The sequence below is a fragment of the Aythya ferina genome (assembly GCF_964211825.1).
Source record: "Aythya ferina genome assembly, chromosome: 3".
Classification (NCBI taxonomy): Eukaryota; Metazoa; Chordata; class Aves; order Anseriformes; family Anatidae; genus Aythya; species Aythya ferina.
In genome coordinates, this window is record NC_140298.1 from 67,337,281 (window position 1) to 67,355,800 (window position 18,520).

The 18,520-nt window shown below is 33.7% G+C and overlaps 1 protein-coding gene across 6 annotated transcripts in view; it reads right to left on the bottom strand.

Annotated features, from left to right (window-relative positions):
- Positions 1-18,520, bottom strand: part of ASCC3 (activating signal cointegrator 1 complex subunit 3) — a 280,518-nt gene that overhangs the window by 100,905 nt on the left and 161,093 nt on the right. For all 6 annotated transcript variants that reach the window (XM_084513434.1, XM_084513436.1, XM_084513435.1 and 3 more), the window contains 2 exons: positions 1,505-1,696; positions 953-1,177 (listed from right to left, as the gene is read on the bottom strand). In XM_084513434.1, the coding sequence (XP_084369560.1) occupies positions 953-1,177; positions 1,505-1,696 (417 nt within the window). The remainder of the gene's footprint in view (positions 1-952; positions 1,178-1,504; positions 1,697-18,520) is intronic.

Here is an 18,520-nt window from a genome sequence, read left to right on the forward strand (position 1 = left end):
ATTTCTGCTCCCTTCCAGAATTTCCTTTTAAAATTATTATTCATGATTGAATAACTGAAATGCTGAAATAACTTTAAAGTGATGATAAGGCAGAAAAAATACCAAAATATACTAGAATTATATAGACAAAACAGAAAAAGCATCTTAAAATAGCAAGACCATCACTAATAGACCAAACAAATTTCACATCTTTAAGAATCATAATCACTTTTAAGATGTCACTGGACATTTCAGTCTAGCTGAACTCCTTTACTTTCATTGAAGAAACCATAAGGGTGTTTGTAAAACTACATTCTTTTCTTCATTTAAGCATGGTTAAATTTCTGAAGGCTCCTTTTAAAGAAGTGTGTGTGCTTAGCTTTTGAATAGTTTTAATATAATGGAGGTCAGTACTCTCAGTCTTAGCACAAATCTTTACATCTTCGGATGTGTTTTCTTTGAACCTGAAGTAAACTGAGAACTTGCATTTTATAATAAAGCAGTTGTGAAACTGAGAAACTGTGAAAGTGAGACCAAAGAGAAGAGTGTAAGCCAAGTACATTATTCTCCTTCTATATTGTGGTCAACCAAATGAAGTGAGTTTATTAATATAAAGATGTGCTTTAATTTCTTGAAGATTTCAATTTGAAGTTATGTAGAATACTTACTGCTTAAATTTTAATACGGCACTTCTGATTAAATGTAAATGCTAGGTGTTTCTACAGCTTTATCTTAATGATATTTGACCCTCCACACAAGTTCTATTATCTATTACCTTTTGTGTAAGGCCTGCAATATTTTAATGTCTAACAGTTCGTTCCTCTTTAAAATATACACTTAAAGACTCACAGTAATATATGGAAATTCCATTTTAGATATTTCATGTGTGAAAATAACGTGTTTTTTTTTTTTTTTTCCAAATAATATTATTGCTGTTAGAGTTGCTAGTTGTGCTAAATAATTCAAAAGTTACCTCTGCATTTAGGTTGTCTGCAAGACTTTCAAGAAACTGGCTTTCAATTGGATTCTGCTGAGTAAGAAGAGTCAGGTAATGACTGAGTTTATCATGAGTTGTAATAATGATGCCTTCTCCGAATTTGTCAAACTGAGGCCGTCCGGCTCGACCAAATATCTGCATGACATCTAGAATTCCAAGGTCAACAAAGGAGCCTCTTTTTGCAGCATATATTTGTGTTCCCTGGTTGAGGAAAAGTTAATAAAAATTAACATAAATACACATGAATATAATCCTGATGAGCTGAATACTGAAATTAGGCAAATACAGCATGATTTCAGAAGTGTACTTTAACTAATCCTCTCATAATCTTTGATATATTTAAATCTTTACTATACAAACTAGACTCCCACTGGTGAGAATCAGTTTAATGAGATATAAATAACATTTCAAGTCAATCAGACATTTCCCCTCCAGCCCCCAAACCCACAATAAATATCTTACTATCTGTGCTTCTTTACAGTTTTCTTTTAAGACAGATAACCATGTGCAGAGTATATCATCTCTTACCTTAATAACAACAGCATGAGCAGGAAGATTGACACCCCAGGCAAGTGTAGCTGTACAAACTAGGACTTTGATATGTCCATTAGAAAACAAGTTTTCAACCAAACTTCTGTCTTGCCGCAGCATTCCTGCATGATGAATGCTAAATCCATCTGGAAACAGCTCACGTAACTGCTTATTTCTGGATCTCTGTACCTAGAATAGACAAGCATAAAAATTAAATTCACTTCCAATTACAGTACAAGAAGCCCTGTATTAAAAAAAAAAAAAAAAAAGGAAGAAAAAAAAAAATTATTATGAATCATATGAAAGGAACTATTTCTATTAATGTCAAGCTTTTTCTCAGCACCAATAGCTCACAATTTGCTATAAATTAATTTGAATTTTATTCTTACTTTCCAAAGAATATATACTTAATTGTTCAAAAGAATACTATTTAAAAAAATAGAGCTTCATGTAAAACCGAGACCCAGATTTAGGCATAACCAGCATGAACACTGAAAACAGACAATTCATGTACTTCTTTTACTTAAAATAAACTCTTTCAGACTATGCAAGCAGCTAGAACAGGCTTAAGTAGCAGGCCACAAACCATACTTAACATTACGAAAGGGATACCCTTCCCACCTCCAGCCATTGCATCATCTTGGCACAGTGTGGATTAAGAAGTTCACACTATCTAACCAAACTGTTCACCTACCCCTCATTTTCACATTTACATCCTGCCATGCACAGGAGGCTGGGATCTCAGTTAGCAAAAATCACAGGTCTTCCAGACTCCCTCCAAGTAAGATCCCCATAAGAATGTCTCCCTTATTTCTGGGTGCTAGCTTTGCCATGCTTCCCCTAAACTGAATAGGGACTCAAAGTTAAGAAAAGCTAATATTCCTTCCAAATACTAAAATCTGAAACTTGAATTGCTTTGGAGCGTGTCTTCCAGAAACAACAGGGAAGGAAAAGAGAAACCCAGCCATTTACACAGGAAACCCAAACCTCTAGAGCTTATGCCATTTTAGCCGAATGGGAACCATTCTCTTTCTTTTCAGAAACATGGGTTTAGGCTAACGCTCAAGCATCACAAAAGGTACAGCTCTTTCATTATAACTAAGATGATAGGAGGAAGGGCAGAACAGTCCTAGTGTAAACTGGAATAAATGACCTTCAAACAAGGTTGTATGAGCTTACCTATGAGGCCACAAAGCATGCTTTATGAAAACTCTTATAACCTTGGCCCTGGCTATTGGTTCCTCAGATTTTCATGTTTCAACGTACTGATTTGCCACAAAAACTACTGATTTTCCTCCCATCTCTTTTGAATACCACTACTTTCCAAAACAGATCACTGCTGGCTATGACACCAGGGGGGTTGTGGTAATGACCACTCTGATCTTTCCCTAAAATAGATTTCTTTATTGTCATTGCCAACAGAAAATCGGTACTTTTCTATAGACCACAGAAGAGTTAAGGGTATTTTAACTCTGGCACTGTACTTTCAGCCCTGTATATTATAGTGAATTATTTCTAGATCAAATTATGTTTTTTTTTTTTTTTTCTCTCTCTCTCTTTTTTTTTTTCTCCTCTCCAGACTGTATATTTACTAGTATCTGACATACAGCCACTGAAAGTTGACTTAAGGGATACAGAGTGGGTAAAGTAAAGAAAAATATAGTTCATATTACTGGAATACTGCCAAACATGAACAATAAATCTCTGCAAACACAGGAATAAATAGGGAGATGGGAATGCAATTATAAAAGAGGACATGAAAAGAAAAATACTGTAGGAAAAACATTTTCTTAGCTTCATAATTATCCAGTTTCTCAATATCTGATCTTTTCTGCTTTAGCTGTAATTATTTACTATTCATTTAAAGGAAATCAAATTCAGCTTTTAACTACACAAGATTTTTTGGCAAATTTAATTTGCACTGCAGTGTGTAAAAATGAATAAAAAAGAAGTTGAAAAAGTGGTTGTGCAGTTCACGCACCATTGTTTTATGAGCCAGAGAATGAAAAGAAATACTTCATAAAGAACACAAATGCACCAAGGACTGCATTGATAGTGTATCAGCAACAAATCCCACAGAAGAAAGGCATGTGGAAAATTCACTTCAGTTGGAAAGCTAAGAATTTGAATTGATCTTGACTATGTTCAGAACTTTCTGTAATCATTTAGTAATGAAATTAACTTGTATCTTAAATAAAGTAAATCTTCCTATGTGGTATGACAACCATCAGACATTCCAATTTTTTAGTAGAGCTTTTATTGGTCTCACACATCTATTTTAAAGGTATTAATGTAACTATTTTTTCAGAAGGCACAATTATTCAATATCAAATATTACACTGTAAAAATTATCTGTAGCTGAAAAAAGCCAAATCCTGCACTTAAACCTCCACAATTTAAAAAGTACATAATTCTGTTTGTAACGTGATTGTTTACGTTGTATAATGTGGTTGAAAGACAGACCAATTTACTAATGGGAAAGTAGAAGAATAAAATCTTATGCTATATAGAGAAGGAAACTACTTTTTGTTTATAGTTAAAGGATGTACAATATCACTAACTCAGAGAAAGGTACCTGAGAATGTGAACACAGGAAAAAAGGAGGAGGAAAAGGAACACTGTATGCCAGAAATATTTGCCATTAACATGTGGCAATGACAATCTTGACTATAACCCAAGTACTTATAAGCTTAAGATTAATTAATCATGTAAAAATATCTAGTTACAACTATATACATGCTGTTGCATGTTAAGAAAGTATATTTAAATGCTCCTAAAATCTACCAATTTTTCTAAAATAATATGTTTGGAATATTTAATATTCATAGGTTTTGTCTAAACATTTATTGAATCTGTGATGTGCTAGACTTACAGGCTGAGGAGCAACCAATATAGAGATGCATTACATGAAATTTTACAGACATTAAGCCAAACAACCTGTATGTTTTATTTCATCATCAAAATGTTCATTTGTATTTTTTTAAACATCTAATTTTTAAATGAAAAACTCAAAGCTTATTTTTGACATAGCAAAAAACAAATGACAATCCAATAAAATAACTATCTAAAATCCTGAAAATGATGATGTTTCCATTAACTGTACAGAAATTGACTTGATTTTCTTTCATAAATTCGTGGACATTTTAAATTACAGAGATAGCAGGCAAGTTAGTTCAAGAACAACTAAGTAACCAAATTCTACAAACACTTGAGAAAATGTTTCTCAAAAAATATCAAAAGATATCTCAGGATGGCTTGGAAGACTGCTTTCAAAACATATATCCATTAATGGCAGCATATTTGCAAACAGACCTCCTAAGATTTCGCTTCAATGAATTGCATGGCTGTTCTGTTAAATCTAGAATTAAATGATTTCAGAGACAACAAAACAAGTAATTACTATATAACAGAAGTGAAACTATTAAAAGTTTCAGTACCCCCATCTTTTCCTATTACAGACTAAAGCATTTTGCTTAAAATGTATATGAAATAGTACTAAGTGTCTCAGGTGCAGGGAGAAGTCGTTGTTATGAGGTCTGGCACTGGTCGCCTGATTAGAATTGATTTTCTTTCCTCTCCCTTATTGCTCAAGAGGGCTGCAGATTTATGACCTTTGCTTACATGTGCATGTGCATTTAAAATACTATGCATTAAATAAATTCCTAGTTTAGTTTGCTGTCACCTACATTTCTCCTTTCAGAGTTTTGAATTTCATGTACTTCTTGATTAAGATATTAAAAATGCTGCAATTAGACACTTAAGAATATGTTTTTTAATTTTAATTAGAAATGAAGCACACATAAAAGAAAAAATATTTAAACAACCTTTAGAGATAACTCTTCACACTTCTTTACCTTCTGCTTGCACCTGGTATCACAAAGGTATTGTCATTCATAAAGACTATGTGATGCATGCTTTTTGTCTGAATACATCATTGGCCATAAAGAATTAAATTTTCAACAGGCTTATAGCTATTTTTTTTCTTATTTTATCTAAAAAACAAGTAAAAAAGAGCAATAAAGCTTGATTACAAGAAGCAGCTACGAATAATTGAAACTTCAGTTAATGTCTTTTTGTTAATCTCTGATTAATACGCTAATTAGGACAGACTAATATTGCCACTACTTGGTAAAATCATATTTTATTTTTCTTTCTATATATTACTTATTTCTTCTTCATGCTTCCTCGTTCTGAAAAAACTTGTTTGCAACTTTGAATGTTGGTCGTTTTTTTCCACTAATAACACAGTTTTTTACTATCATGAATTTTCTTCCAGCAAAAGAAATGGCACAGACTGTTCTAGTATTTTTCTCACAATCACCTTAACTACAGCAAAACTTCATGCTTATGACTGTAAGACTCAATCATTGTAATTTCCCTTCTGTGGAGTTCACAATAGGGTGGCACTTGTAGTTTGCTCAGAATGCACCTTCGTATTTGTTCACTGGTTTGAACAATTCTGAGCAATTTATTCCCATCGTTCATTCTTTACACCCTACGAAGTACCAGCTCTTAATTTTGAGGCCTTGTTAGCTTCATTTGCTGAGTGCTTGCACTCAGCACAGGTATCACAGACATCTAAAACACACAAAATAAGGTATCTTTTGCTGCAGCTTTCAATGAATGGTAACTTTAATTAGTGTTACTACTGTGTGATGAATGCAGCTCAGTTATTTCCAAAACAACTAATTTGTAACATTCCTAAAGACATCAGAAAATGTAATTCTCTGGCTAACCTGAATTTTTTTAAGTTGCAACAAAATGAGCTTCCTTTAATTCCAATTAATTTCACTGCTGAATCTTCTCTTCCTACCTCACTTAAAAAATACTGACTCCATTTCAAAATTTGTGAGATTAAGGTAAAATAAGATAAGTTTTCATCCATTTAGGAAGTGAAGAGGGAAACCTATCAGAACAGCAGTATATATAAGGACCAAGAGAAAGGGAAAGAAATGCTCACAGGATTGCATGGTTTTGTTTTAGGATTGCATTCACTATTTTTGCTTTTCAGAATTCACTATTTTAATATTACATATTAATTAATCTATACAAGCCAAACCATATTCTATTATTTAAAACTGCTGTTTCAAAGGGGAGAGATAAAAATTTAGATAGTGACAAAATATCTATGACAAGGGCTCCTTAAGTATGAAGTCAAAATATAATAGTTTCTTATTACAGGAGAAAAAAACAAACATGACTTTAAGGTGCACAGTTAGAACAAAAATATGAAATACAGAGAAAATACTAAACCATGATGACAAGCAGTAACACTATCACAGAGTTTATGCAAGAAACTGAACTTGAAGAAAAATATATTGGAGTCTAAAGGGAGAAAAAAGGAATGCATCTGAGCTATAATGATTTTACCTGAGGACTCTCTTTTATGAGTTTGAACTTTTATTTGTATTATTCAACTTGTACTGTCTGCATAATAACTAAGCTATCAGCATTTGTTTCTAGGGCAAGGATGAAGTGTCATGTTATGCAGCAGGAGCAAAATTAAATTAGTATTTTATTACAGAAGCAAAGAATTAGCTTTTCAAATAATTTTTCCCTCAAGGATTTAAAAGTTGACTACGTTGCTGTGATGAATATATACTAAACTATTGGTCCCTATCTTGTCTTACTTCCTATCTCTTAAGAAACAACATAAATTATTTACTTTAATGTAAATTATATTTACATTATATTAAACATAATATATAAAATTTTCAAATACATCTATGCTTTAGAATAGGGAGCCCTGTAACTGATATTAAGAAAAAAATGAAATTAATTCTTCCAGAAAATATGAAATCTAGACAAAAAGAGAGGACTTCTATCAGACACAGCTCCCTTCCTAAGAACCTGTTTGCCTAAATTTATAATTGCCTGACCTATTAATGTTCTCTGCCCTACATCAAGATTAGGGACAGAAGGAATGCTACTTTAAGAAGACTTAGTTTATAGATTTCAAATTAGAGATGCCTACATTGATGATGTCACGATGCAGGCAAATTGTATAATAAATTGAAACTGGAGGAAGCAGATAACAAGGGCACAGATTTATTACATATAGCTTAAAGAATATGAAATCAAAGAAGTTTATTTCTTTATTTACTTATTAAAAAATGACAGGAGATTTGTTCATTGGCTGATTTATGTTGACAGAAATAAAGGTGCTGTTATTTACCGTCTGGCTGTAAAAACCTTCTAAATCACATATAAATGACTTGTCACGAAGCTCTTCTATAAAGTTATATATGTCACTTTGAAAATGATACCCAACAGTTTAATACACTGGATTGAGGTAGTGCTTCTTTGTTGATATGCCCTCTCACTACTTCTCTTGCTCTTTCCTGGGAACAGCAGCACTGGCATCACTGCTCACACTGCAGCTGGTTCCTGTGGAGAACTCAGACTACCAAGAGCTCTAACTCAGTGGAAAGGACTTGCATGACCTAGTAGATCACTGAATGTAGACGGATGCAGGCTGGCCAATATGCTATTCTACTTAATAAGTATGCACGCTCATTCTCTAAACCTTCACTTTTAAAATGTATCTATCTATTAACTTTGTATAGATATCCTGAAGTAATATCTCTGTCCAACACTTACTCTTTTACTGAGTTATAATTAGCAGGTACCTGGCAAGATAGTATTTGAAGAAGGTAATTCTGGCAAACAAATGTGAGTCAGTTTGAATTTCTCCTGGAAGAGTCAATAATCTAATTGTCTGCCTCTGGAGATTTAAGTTCACTGTATTAAAGTTAGAATTGTTTAAACCTATGAGTTACTGCTCTGATCAATTTACTGAAATCACCTCAGTAACTTTTGTAAAGTGCTCTAAAAATACGTCTGAAGGAGAAAGAAAGGAGAGTAGTGTGACTGCTTTGCTTAAACATATTCCTCAGTAGCATATCCTATCAATATAAATGTAAGGATAACAATTCTTTGAATGAACAACATAAAGAACAGAACACAGGACTAATTTTCTTTATTATAGTATTACTACCGTTTTTCTTCTGAACCTTCTCTTCTTTGTGTGTAGGCAGGTTTCATATATTGAGGGTTGTCTCCTGTCAATTTATAATTTATAAATACTTGATAAAAATAGGAATCTGTCCTTATTCCTCAGTGGAGCACAGACTGCTTTTCAGTTGTTGCACTAAAAGTAATTCTCTCTACACATACACACAGGTGCACATAATTTTCACCAGAACAGAGCTAACCCTAACCCTCTTCAGTGAAAGTTTTCAAAATACTTCAGGTCTATATAACATACTGATTTGCTGTTATTTGTAAAACACAGAGAAAGTCCCTGCAGAGTTCAAAGAATTCTGTTTCAGTGTATTTAAACCACAATTAGCAGAACTGCACTAAAAATAGAAAGGAGGAAAAGTCCGGACAATTAGGAACAACTGCCAAGAAACCTATGCAAGCTATGACTGAAATAATAGCCTCATTTCTTCAAAGCCATCATTTTATTTATTTATTACAGAGCAGGTGTTTGCAGAAACTCTTTGAAGAAAAAAACTTGGGAAGCTGTTTTTCTTTTTAAATTAAAATGAATTCTGTAAATACAGCTGTTATAAAGAAAAAAAAAAAAGAAAGAAAGAAAAAAGAAAAACAACCAAACAAAACCCACCTATTTGTATAGATAACACACTAACTCAATTTGAACCAGAATTTAATAACATGAACCAGTGTAACTGTAACATTTTATAATTTAATAACATGGAACAGTGTAACTTTTCAGGTAAAGCCAGACTGGGGTGTCTTATCTTACAACTGAAGGAATTAATGGTACTCAGGTAACAAGGTTTAAGAACTTAAAATAAAAAACAATTCTATGTAAACACAAATGGAAACCAGCACTAGGTTCAGAAAGGAAATGACCCAGCTTAGCACCATGAATTAGTGAAAATACAAGAAGAATAAAATACACATTTAATTTCCTAATTAATTTTCATATTTTGTAGAATGATAAAAATATTTCTATTGTTTATAGAAAATGTAATATAAATTATGCAAAGACATTTTTGCAGTACTTCAGTATGATGTAAATCTGCACTCTACAGTGAACAGAAGTGTTAAAATATTTCAGCTTAGCAATAACATAAAAATGAACATCAATTAAAATTGAATTAATTTTATAACAGGATTTTCAAATGCATGCAAAATCATATAAAGCTTTGGTTTTCTTTCTCATCAATTTAGAATCATACTATTCTCTCCCTGGGAATAGATGTATGAAATATATAAAATGCAGAAAAGTATCTATACTTCTCTGGCCCTTGAGACAAGAAGCTCTGCTGCCATATTTGTTAAACGCTTGGACTGCAGCAATGAAGGAGTCATCAGTCTTGGTCCATTTTGCTGGCAGCAGAAGGTGTTTTCAGCCTGCTGTTATAGAAACTAGCCAGTAGGGAACACATACAACAATGAAAAGAAATTGATACAGGGAGAGTTTGATGACATGCAAGGGCAGAATGGCAACAGCAAGGATGAATTTGTACCTGTTTCAGTTCAAATACTGACATCCTCTAGAGACCTAGTTAAACCTTTTGTTGCTGTGCTTAACTGTGTAGAAATTTCAATATTTCTGCTTCAACAGAAATCTGATATTGCATGGTTTCTGTAGAAGTATTTGTTATATCTGAGAACACCTCCTTTGCTTCTCTGTAATACTCAAAACTGCCACTCTGCTGAGCCATGAAAATAAAATCCATCTGTGAACAGTAAAACAGTAAGCTTATTTCTCAAATCATAATTAAACTATAACAGTCCACAGCAGCTTCTCAGCTATGCAAAGTGACATATTGAGGATTCTTCAGAAGAAAGGAATTTCTCTTTAAAGTTTTTTAGGTAATTGTAAATGTGTAGTATGAATTAATAATCCATAGGGTTGGTTTTCAAACAACTTTCGACCAGCATCAGTACGTGGGACCATAAAAAACTAACATTTATCTTAAAACAGGAAAATAATTGTTTCCTTTTAGAGAGAAACTGTAAGTATTAGTTGTCTTTTGTTTCGGTATTGTGGCTTGTTCTTTTCATTTTTCTAGCTCCTGCCCTACAAGATGGAAAAAAAATAAACATAATGTAAAGCAGAAATGATAAAAGAAAATGTAGAATAAAAGTAGTTCCTAAACAAAAAAAGTCAAGTTATGCTCTCAATTCATTAGTTGACTTGAACTACGTAACCTCAACTTTAACAAGAAAAAACTAGCACATCAGAACATCTGCATCACGATAAAAATATTTTTTTACTTGATACATGTACAGTACCCAGACCCATTACAAAAAAGAAAAATCATGATGTAATTAGCGTCCCATAAAAGGTTAGCATACTTTTTTTGTGCATTAACAATGTATTATACAACTCTCAGATTCAAAGATGTTTTATTCCTCCTTTCTCTTTGCTATTCTACAAGAGTTCCAAGGATTTGAGATGTAGCTCAGTGTCACCAAATGTCAAATTTTATAAGAAAAACTTCTGAAAAACCTTAAAAGAAAATTAAAATTTATGGATGTTTATGATTTTCCATATGTTCATATAGTCTCTTCTGTTTAATTATGAGTGATAATTAATTATCTAAGTACTGAAAAAAAACAACAAACCTATATGGAAATTAATAGACCCATAAATTGTGGGACCTGCTTTCCTGTGAATATTTTATTCCTTGTGCCCATGTCCTGACTCAAATGCACACCTTATCAAATTTCCATAACTTTACCTCTCTCAGAATTATCTCCTTGCCTTAACTGTTTCATAATTTTTTCCACTGTATGATCAGGACAAAAAACATATCATAGGGATATGTATCATCTGTAGGACTTACGATCAATGCTGCAGTCAGCATATTATCAACACCTTTGACAACTGTGTTGTCTTTTTCATTATTTTTATCTCAAACTGCAAGCAGGCTGCTCTCACAATCTCTGCTGCCTCAGAGTACAACTGTGAAGCCTGTGAATAAATTGCGCAAAGTCAGATTCAGAGGTAACACGGTGTCTTTACACACCTGGAAGGGCACAGAAGTAGCATCTAATATGTGGTGTACCAAGAAAGTTTATTATTACTACAGTCTTTTGGCCAGCAGACTTGGGAATTTAAAGACAGATTGTCAGTTAAACTGAAGCAACTATTAGGCTTTTTACCAGAGGAAACCAGGTGCTCAAAGAAAGAAGAGAGCTTGATTTTACAATGAGATCCTGTTCAAATGAGGGATATTCCAACAGACCTCTGCTAAATTATGAGATCCCTTGGGAGAGAAAGGTTTTAATATTTATTATGCCTTTCTTCTTTATTAAAAAGAAAAAAAAAAGTAAAACCCCAACAACAAAATCTCTCCATATCCAGCCTTTATAGTCACATTATTAATAATGTCACATTATTACAGTCACATTATTTATAATTGGTAATTATAAAATTATCAAATTTATATTTTGTACTTCATGAAGCCTGCATGAAAATTGCTCTGTAAAGTTTAAAAATCACACAGATGAGACAATTAATTACAATTAAATTTGGCTTTGAGAGATTGTATTCTATCTCTACCATAATTTAAGCATGTACCTAGCACATACAGCTGACATCTTTGAGCAAAGGAACACATATCTTTTTTTTTTGTAAATCATTTTTACAACCTATTTACACACATTATGAGACAAAAATATTGCGTCAATGTTAGTTCAACCATCTGCTTTGTAAACAAGATTAGAAATCCTCTGTGAAAACTAAGGAGTTCACTATTGTTAAGGTACTGTAATCTGTAAACCATTATTTTAAAGCCAGCTAAACAGTTTCTTCAGCAAGCAAATTTAAAGGTCTTGCGCACACAGCACATAGATTTTAGAGGAAATTTAAGAAAATATCTCATCTATATTAAGTATACCATGGAGAATTAACTACACGGCAGAGGAAAAAATAAGGAGACTGCTACTTTCTCACTTAATGCAGTGCATAGCAGCACAAAACATGACAAGGGAGTTGCTGTGCTGCTTCAGCAGACCCCCTCCAACCTGGATTAATTTCCAGTTTCCATATTCTGTTTACTTGTTGTGCATACATTAGTGCTAATGACTGTTCAAAGTGTTAAAAGCCATACTGTGAGCTCCATTTAAAAAAAAAAAAAAAAACACACTTTTAATTATATGAAGTCTTCTTTACAATTAATATTCATATCTGTTCAAATCATTACATCCTTCATGCATTTCATCTCTGAAAAAATATTTCTCATCTCACAACTTTGCCTTCTGTTAAGAGCAGCCCAATCTCAAAAGGCTTTGCAAAATGCTTTACCTAGAATTTGAATTTGTATCTGTAATGCGGCATTTGCTGGGCTGTTGGGACATTGAGTTTGACTCAATGACCCTTTTGGGTTCCTTCCAAACATATCCTGTGATTCCATGACTCTGGAAGGAAAGAAAATACTAAACAATATCCACTTCCCTTAAAGCTAACGTATCTGTGTAATTTACTGCTTGAAGTAAGTAATAACATTTTAGAACTGAATATCTCCATGCTGTTTAAATGGCAAAAAAAAAATGAAGTCGATGTAAAAATATATATATACACAAATAAAGGTGTATTTTTTTTTTTTTCCTTACATGAAGAGTGAAAACTAGTACTATCCATGTAAAACAACTCTATAACTAACACACTGCAATCACTTTCAAAGCATATTAATAGCTTTCCAGTATGGAAGAAGAGAAACTTTCCCAGAAGGCACAGAAGTGAACCAAATGGCATGGTTCCGTGCTAAAGCAAACATCAAATTTGTGAAGTTTTGTAACACACACATACTACAGGGTTATCACCAGTATATCAGATTTCAGTTGTTTCAAGATGGTATTACTGTATTATGAATTAAAATCAGAATAAAAGGAGAGCAGAATCTTTGACTCATGTAATCCCTATGAACTTTTAATTAGATTAGAGTAACAAACATTTTTAAAGCTCTGACTGTTTTGCTTGATTTTCTCATGCTCTTTGGAAGTCAATATAAAATATTATATGATATATAAAGTAATCGATAAAAATAATATAATATATCATATAGATAAATAAGATATGTCAGAAAAGCAAACTTGGTGATCATATCACCTTTAGAAATTGGTTTACATACCTAAGAATATTTTACTTTGCGAATTCCAATCTAAATCTCTGAAGCTATTCAACAGAAGTATTTCCTTCTGCTAATTCTGTATTTGGGGATTTCAGACAATTTTTAAATTGTTTTTTGAGCTCCAAATATGGAATGGCCGATTATCTTGCTCCAGAAGTTTTGCACAGAATAGAAACACAGAGGCTACGCTTACTTGCAGCACTGGTATTACCTCCACTATCCCCAGTGACCATTTGCTGGAGGAAAACCTATTGTGCCTCTCTTCTGTGATAGCATCAGACAACCTTTCTAATCAGATTTATAGAAGCAGACTGACAACTTACAATTTTGGCACAGTCTTTCAATCTTGAGAGCAACCTAGAAAAGATTTCCTACTCCATTTCTTCTTTCAGAAGACATCACTTCAGATAACTGGATAGTTCCATCATATTTGTTTAATCTGTACCTTGCTAAAGCTGAAGATAAAAGGGCCAGCTAATGCTGTCTGATGTGGAGAAATGCCCCTAGAAAGTAAAGTAACTGCCATACCATTTGAGACAGGCCACCCTGCCAGCGGCTTGATATAGCAGGGCTCTGTTAGAGATTATGACACCTACGCTGTAGCTGTCTACATGCAGTTCTGTAAAGCTGGAGTCTAATCACCCTTCACAACAGACAGGCATCAGACAGTGCGGGCTTCTACAGCATTTCTGCCCCCCTGCCTGCCCAGTGTGTGCCCCAGGTTGAGCTCAGTCATCCTCCCCCATCCAGGCTCCACCGCCTGAAACATGCTGTACTCTACCTACTGGAACAGGAGCTCAGACACACCACGCATTTGTAGGTTCCGTGTGCAGACTACTAAAACCTCTGTGCTACATCTCACCCTGGAGACCACTCAGCTGTCATGTTTCTGATTTAGACTAGTGACCAAAAACTATCCAGGAAAGAAACAGACAAAATAGACCCTCAAATGACTTTACATTGCAACAAATTTCTATTGTAACTGACTCAGGTGGCATTATATCAACACTTCCAGATGGCAAATATCAACAATAGCTCTTAAATATCACTTACTATTCTGAGTAAATTGGAACCTACTTGAACTTGCATTATCTGTCCTCACACTAATCCCTGCTTATTCTGATACCGAATACTTCCTCTCACAGAGAAACTGAAGGAACAATTGAAAAGTTAATGGCCCTACACATGAAAATTGATCACATCATCCTGTGGCTTTAAATGCCTGAACATAACAGAACCACAGAACATTATAGTAAAAATAGGAATGGAGAGTTTACACTGTTTCTACTGGTGACAGTGGTAACTTATTCAGAAGGCATCATTTATCATAAAGTCAGTTCATCCTCCTTAGAACCCCCAAATATAAATCATGCATCTTCCCATAATATGTTACCTTACCACAGCCCTTCCCTTGCCACGGACAAGTTCTCTGTAGGTGAAAAAAGGTTTCCACTAACACAAATATTGAGTTGTTCTATTTACTATTAACTCTTATTCCAGCAATCAAAACAATTATTAATTAATGGATCTGGAAAAATAAATGCTTAAAATTGTTGGATACAAATTTTTAGCTTTCTAAAACATGCATTGTTTTACCAACAGTGAATGTAGCCCATATATTATTATACACGTACTTTATACATATATATATATATACACACAATACAAATATATTATACATTATACTTAACTACATGTAAAACTTTTCCATGCTGTATTTTATACTATGATCCATTAATGAGTGTAAGAAGATAAGCAAGGAAGAAAGGAAGGAAGAGAAAGAGGGAATAAGAATAAATTATCTCCAAAATTTCATATGAATGTAAAGAAGCCATCTTTCTGGTCAAGCAGATTTTCACTTTTTTTTTTTTTTTTTTTTTTTCAGAATTAAGCATGAAGGCAGAGTCCCAAAGGCTCCTGGAACTTTTCATTTCCCCATGTTCTTACCACTAATATGTAGGCTAATTGCCTGCATAAGAAAATCATGAGGGACTCATGCCATCTAACTCTAGTCATCTAACAGGGATGATGTAAATTATGATTTAGAGGAGCTATTTCTATCCATTTGCTATACTGACAGACTCCCAGCTTAAGGTGCTGTGAGCTGCATTTCAAGCTATGTGCCTGGAAGTAGAATGCATTTATGTCCCCCTGCCCTGCAGTTACTGCTCACTTAGGTCTTATTCATGAAACAAACAAACATTAAAAAAAAAAAATATTAGGTTTATTTTTAATTTTCATTCTTCAAAATGCCCTGACGTGAAACAATGAACAATAGAGTAAGTCTACAAAATCAGCAGCATAGATATGCATTAACCAGTATGGCCACGAGATGGCTCTCAATACTCAATTTAAAACTACAATCACCATGAACTACAACAATCCCAATTAGCTTTCCCCCCTTATTATTAGTGACATATTTCATCACATTTGTTCCTAGAAACGTTTTCCTATTTCCACAATAGACAAAGATTTTGAAGATATTTCAAATCTACTTTCTGCCTTAATGACACAAATCATTTTATAAGGAAATCAAATGAGGTATTTCTGGACGATGCGTAACAGCAACATTTTCCTGTAGTCCCATAATCTCCCCAAAATTTAAGTTCTCTTGATAGTTGAAGTTAATATATAAATAAGTGAAGTAAATTATTTGCTTTTTTTTTTTTTTTTTTAGTTAATTTTCAAATATTTACTAGTTCTGTCTCATAAAAACTGCACGAAACTTTATATCTAAACATGAATTTCATAGAATGGCTCAGGTTGGAAGAGACCTTAAAGATCCCCTTCAACCCCCTTGCCAGGGCAGGGAAACCACTCACCAGACCAGGTTGTCCAAGGCCCCATCCAGCCTGGCCTTGAGCACCTCCAGGGATGGGGCAGCCACTGCTTCTCTGGGCAACCTGTTCCAGTGCACCTCACCACCCTCTAAGTGAAAAATTTCCTTCTAACTGCTAATTTAAATCTCCCCTTTTAGTTTAAAACCATTCCCCCATGTTCTGTCATCTGACTGAGCAAAAAGTTGTTCTCCATCTTTTTTATAAGCTCCTTTTAAGTATTGAAAAGTTGCAATGAGGTTACCTCGGAGCCTTCTCTTTAGGCTGAACAACCCCAGCTCTCAGACTTTCTCCATAGGAGAGGTGCTCCAGCCCTCTGATCAACTTCATGGCCCCCCTCTGGACCCATTCTAACAGATCAACATCCTTCTTGTGCTGGGGGCAAGGAATTTGTTGGGAATTTGCATGTGGGTAGAATCTTACACATCTTGCCTTTTTCCAATATGCTCTAGCTATATTCTTTATGTTCTTAATTATCATTTTGCTTTTCCTTTTACAGATTTATTAATAGTTGTGGGTTTTGTCATCAACCTTCCACCTATTTCCTTAGTCATTTAGTATCATAAATATCTCTGTTTACATGTAATGTTTATCTTTTCCACAAGCGAAAATCTGAAATTTAAAGAAACTGGACTGTGTAGGAGGAAAAAAAAAAAAGAAAAAAAAAAAAAAAGTGTTCTTAATAAATAAGGCTATAAGGCTGTAATTTTCAAATGAGTAAATAATTACTTGATTCTGCTTAAAAAAAAAAAAAAAGAAAGAAAAATAATGAACATAATTAGTTTTCTGCATAAATACTAATGTATAAGATGGAATTTGTGTTTAATTAGTATTTTAAATGACTGTGGCAGGGTGCTGTGCAGGATTATGAGAATGCAGGCATTCAAATCTCACCCGATAGTTAAATATTTAGGATCAATTCAACTGGAAAACAGTTCATAGAATCCTAGAAAATGATAAACATAAAACTCTAACAGGTGAGTCATAGTTAAGTGAGAGAGAGCAAAGGAAACAATTCATAAGATGAAGTCTTTCATAAGGGTTCACACTGGTTTTAAATCATGGTACTAACACAATGGTTGAAAATAATCAACTACAATTATACCTCTCACTTTTCACTGTGAATGAATGAATTCTTCAGACCTGTATGGTACTGTGAAAGAACAGAAGACACTTACAACCATTGTCTTGGACAAGAGACCTTAGACGAGACCTCAGTGGTTACTTCAAGGAATATGCTCCCTCACAGGAACAAGATCTGAGAGAATACTTGAAAATAATTGTTATAGATGTTTTTAAATTATATGCCATGAAGCAAGAAAAGAGACATGTTTTTAATGTGATGTTGCAACACAAACATTTTTCTACTGTGGTGTAGCTACTGAATCGAGAACCCAGAAAATCATTTCTGAATGTAAAGGTCATTAAACATATTAGAAGTAATATTGTTAAGCCTATATGAATGATTATTACATATGAATCACTGGGACAGACACACGTTTTCTTATTGCTTTCAGTTCCAGAATCTAACTGAAAATCCACATCTGCAAATACTCAAAACATTGTGCTGTGTTTCTTCTAAGAAACGCTGTTTTGTGCTGTGTTACCTTGTGTCCTTACTGCTTGCTCCAAAGCCAACAGTCTCTTTCCCATTAGCTTCAATAGGTTTTTCAATTGGACTCTTCAACTGCAAACCAGCTAGGACTTCATTCAATTATTCAGCAATACTACAGTTTAAATGAAAACATGGCAATATGATGCTAAAGGTCCCAAACTCTTTTCAGATTTCTGATTACTGACCTTGATAAACATGTAGCACAATACTTGAAAAAAAGTGATCTCTAGAATCAAAGACAGAACCAGAATTCTGTTTGATTACAAAATGCATGTATACTGAAGCCAGAAGTACCTTCACAGACATAAAATGTGCAGTATCTTTCATCCTTCATGCACCTGCCTTTGAATTGAGAACTAAGTGCTTTTCAAGTATTATTACAAAGATACTAGATAAAGGCTTTTGCAAAGATCTTGATTCTCTAAATTCTTGACCCTAAAGGTTT